A 3,778-nucleotide genomic window follows, 5' to 3' on the forward strand; every position below is an offset into this window, starting at 1 on the left:
ACTTTTAATGCTCATGTTGATCGTATGGGCATTATAGATAAGTCGTTGCTGTAATTTAAATAATTGCTCATTATATATGATATCTTGAATTCAATAAAGTCTTGTTTCTGTTATAGTATATATGGATCAGCCTGAAGGATTTATACCCACAGGAAAAGAAAATTTAGTGTGTAAGCTGAGAAAATCAATTTATGGACTAAAACAAGCTTCCCGACAATGGTATCTTAAATTTAATAATACCATTACATCTTATGGTTTCGTAGAAAATATCGTTGATCGATGTATCTACATGAAGGTTAGTGGAAGTAAGTATGCGATTTTAGTCTTATACGTTGATGATATTTTACTTGCTGCAAATGACATGGGAATTTTACATGATGTAAAAGTGTTTCTTTCTAAGAATTTTGATATGAAAGATATGGGCGAGGCATCCTATGTGATAGGAATAGAAATATTCCGAAATAGATCACAAGGATTGTTAGGATTGTCTCAGAAAGGTTATATCAACAAAATCTTAGAAAGATTCAGAATGGATAAATGCTCTGCAGGAAAGGTTCCAATTCAGAAAGGGGACAAGTTCAGTAATTTACAATGTCCGAAAAATGAATTAGAACGAAAGGAAATGGAAAATATTCCTTATGCATCAGTGGTTGGGAGTTTAATGTATGCTCAAACGTGTACTCGACCAGATATCAGCTTTGCTGTTGGAATGTTAGGTCGGTACCAGAGTAATCCTGGAATGAATCACTGGAAAGCTGCAAAGAAAGTTCTAAGGTACTTGCAAGGCACCAAAGATTATATGCTCACATACAGAAGATCAAATCATCTGGAAGTCATTGGTTATTCAGATTCAGATTATGCTGTATGTGTTGATACCAGAAAATCGAATTTTGGATATTTGTTTCTACTTGCCGGAGGAGCAGTATCATGGAGGAGTGGAAAGCAGTCTGTCATCGCTGCTTCCACCATGGAAGCTGAGTTTGTAGCATGTTTTGAAGCTACCGTTCACAGTTTATGGATGCGGAACTTTATCTCAGGGCTTAGGATTGTCGACACTATAGCTAGGCCGCTGAGAATTTACTGTGATAATTCCGCAGCTATCTTCTTCTCGAAAAATGATAAGTACTCGAAAGGTGCTAAGCATATGGAGATAAAATACTTATCTGTCAAAGAAGAAGTGCAGAAACAAAGAGTATCATTTGAGCATATCAGTACTGATTTTATGATAGCGGATCCATTAACTAAGGGACTGCCGCCTAAGACTTTTAATGCTCATGTTGATCGTATGGGCATTATAGATAAGTCGTTGTTGTAATTTAAATAATTGCTCATTATATATGATATCTTGAATTCAATAAAGTCTTGTTTCTGTTATTGAAAGTCATATTATCATTAAATTATTTGTGTACATATGAAGTTGATAAAGATAATATGCATTATTGTTCTATAGTTACTTCTGGCCATAAAAGAGGTTTTGGATGACAAACGTTTGTGATACTTGGAAGGAATCATATTCAAATAAAATGATGTGTGACCGCCAAGATTCAATCGTTTGTTGTTCAAATAAAAGTTATCGGTGATAGATGAATACAATATAAAATTACGCGTTTTAAAGATTGTAGATCATCAAATCATCACATGGGCCAAGTGGGAGAATGTTGGAAATATAAAATTGACCCATGGAATTTTGGGTTTTGGACTTCATATTATTTTGAGCTCATTGATGGATATGAGCTAATTAAGTTTGAATGTCCATTGGTATTCATGGTAATCCATCTCTTTCCCCTATAAATAGAGGATCTTGATTCATATTTTTCATCCATCAGAAAAATTATCAAAGTAAGGGTGAAAAGAGAGAAAAACCGATTTACCGAATTATTCTTCAAAGTCATTCCGCTGCAAAATGGATTCAGGTATAATTCTTATCCGATATGTATATTAATTTCGAATTGTATGAATTATGCAAAAACCGTATCCAGTTTTTGGTGAGTTTTCATAAAGTTATCGAAAACCATCAAATGTAAAGTATTTTACAACCAGACCCTTTGCTGTGTCAGATACTCTCATACCTGCCCATGAAGAACGCGGTTAGGACAAGCGTTTTATCCACCAGATGGAGAAACCTCTGGTCAGGAGTTTCTGGATTGGAACTGGAAGCCGGTGAATTCCAAGATTACGATGCCTTGGCGAGTTTTCTCGACAAGTTTATGGATTTACACAAGGGTGAGATCCATAAACTCTTATTAGTGGTTGATGGTGAAGATGATGATGCATCTTGTTTCATCTCACGGATTAATGCTGTAGTAAACCGTGGAATTCAACATCTCGATCTTACGATGGGTTATGGATTCATGATGCCTCGATCCATTTGTGCGTGCGAGACATTGGTGAGCTTAAAACTTCATGACATGATCTTGGATTATCCCGAGTTTGTTTCTTTGCCTTGTCTGAAGATTCTTGATTTAGGACATGTTGAGTATGCAGATGATAATCTCAAACTGCCCGGTTCTCGAAGATTTAACCATCTCGAGGAGTGTCCCGGATAATGTAAAAGTCTTATGGGTGCGTTCTCATACTCTAAGGAGCTTTAAACTTGATTTCGATGCCATTGAGTATGATGAAGAACTTGAAGTTGTGATCGAAGGTCCTAGACTCAGGTATCTGAAAATCTTCGATTTCCGTACTGACGTCTTCAAGATCAGCAGTCTTGATTCTTCTGCCACTGTCGATCTTTCTCTAACCTTTAACGAACTGTACGGAGATATACCGGTCTCGTATGTATCATCGAAGAAACAAATCGTCCGCAACTTTCTCGTCGGGATCTCATCTGCGAGAAATATGACCATTTCTCAGGAGACGCTAGACGTATATATATAGAGTTTTTTCTCCATGAATATCGCTCATCTTGTTCAACATTCTTCTCTTTCTCTCTTTCAGGTCATCCATGGTTTCCTTAAAGGGGAAGCTCTACCAGAATTCAGAAACTTGTCTCATGTTTCAGCCACATTCTCTTACCATTTGCTGAAAATGTTGCCTACCCTTCTCGAGAGCTGTCCGAATCTGAAATCATTCGTCCTGAAGGTTTAATCAGCTCGTTGGTTTCGACATGGATAATCGTACAAGGTCTCAAATTACTTACTTTGTTCATGTATTTGCAGGGAAAGGACTCTTGTTCGGAGAAGAATCAAATCAGATTCAAATCCGTTCCACCACGGTGTTTAGTGACGTCTCTCGAGTCTGTCGAGATTGAGATACCGATAAGTTGGAACGCGGAAAGGCAATTAGCGAAATACTTTCTCGGGGATTCGGAAGTGATCAAGAAACTTACGATACGTTGCGGTGAATCTACGAGCGAGGAGAAAGCCGGTGGCATACTCAATGAACTCGCTGCATTATCGCCGCCAAGACGTTCGACCACTTGTGAAGTTGTTTTGTTTTGCTGAGGTTTAGAGACAGCTTTGGTTAACATTAGGGGTTTTGTCTTTGAAGAGTTTTACACATATTTTATGATTTTTTGTTTTTTCTAAATAATTTTGTTAATTATATATTATTAGTGTTATTTGCAGATGATGATTATGTTTAAGTAATCAAACCTCTGTTTGAGTTGGAGAGTCTGTAGTTTAATATTCTAATATACAGCCAAGTTTTATTTTAACTAGAATTCTTTGGATAAAATAAACTCAAACCAAATATAAAACATAAATATATATATATAATATGTTGTACTGATTTTATGATAGCGGATCCATTAACTAAGGGACTGCCGCCTAAGACTTTT

The 3,778-nt window shown here is 36.5% G+C and overlaps 1 protein-coding gene across 1 annotated transcript; it reads left to right on the top strand.

The window, feature by feature from the left end:
* The first annotated feature begins 529 nt into the window (after positions 1–529).
* Positions 530–3,443, top strand: LOC104827556 (F-box/FBD/LRR-repeat protein At1g16930-like). The gene is given in 5 exon segments (XM_010560734.1): positions 530–1,283; positions 2,002–2,480; positions 2,482–2,865; positions 2,938–3,081; positions 3,165–3,443. Coding segments are annotated over 5 exon segments (2,040 nt in total).
* Positions 3,444–3,778: the final 335 nt, after the last annotated feature.

This window comes from Tarenaya hassleriana, unplaced genomic scaffold (genome assembly GCF_000463585.1).
Source record: "Tarenaya hassleriana unplaced genomic scaffold, ASM46358v1 Cleome512, whole genome shotgun sequence".
In the NCBI taxonomy this organism is placed as follows: Eukaryota; Viridiplantae; Streptophyta; class Magnoliopsida; order Brassicales; family Cleomaceae; genus Tarenaya; species Tarenaya hassleriana.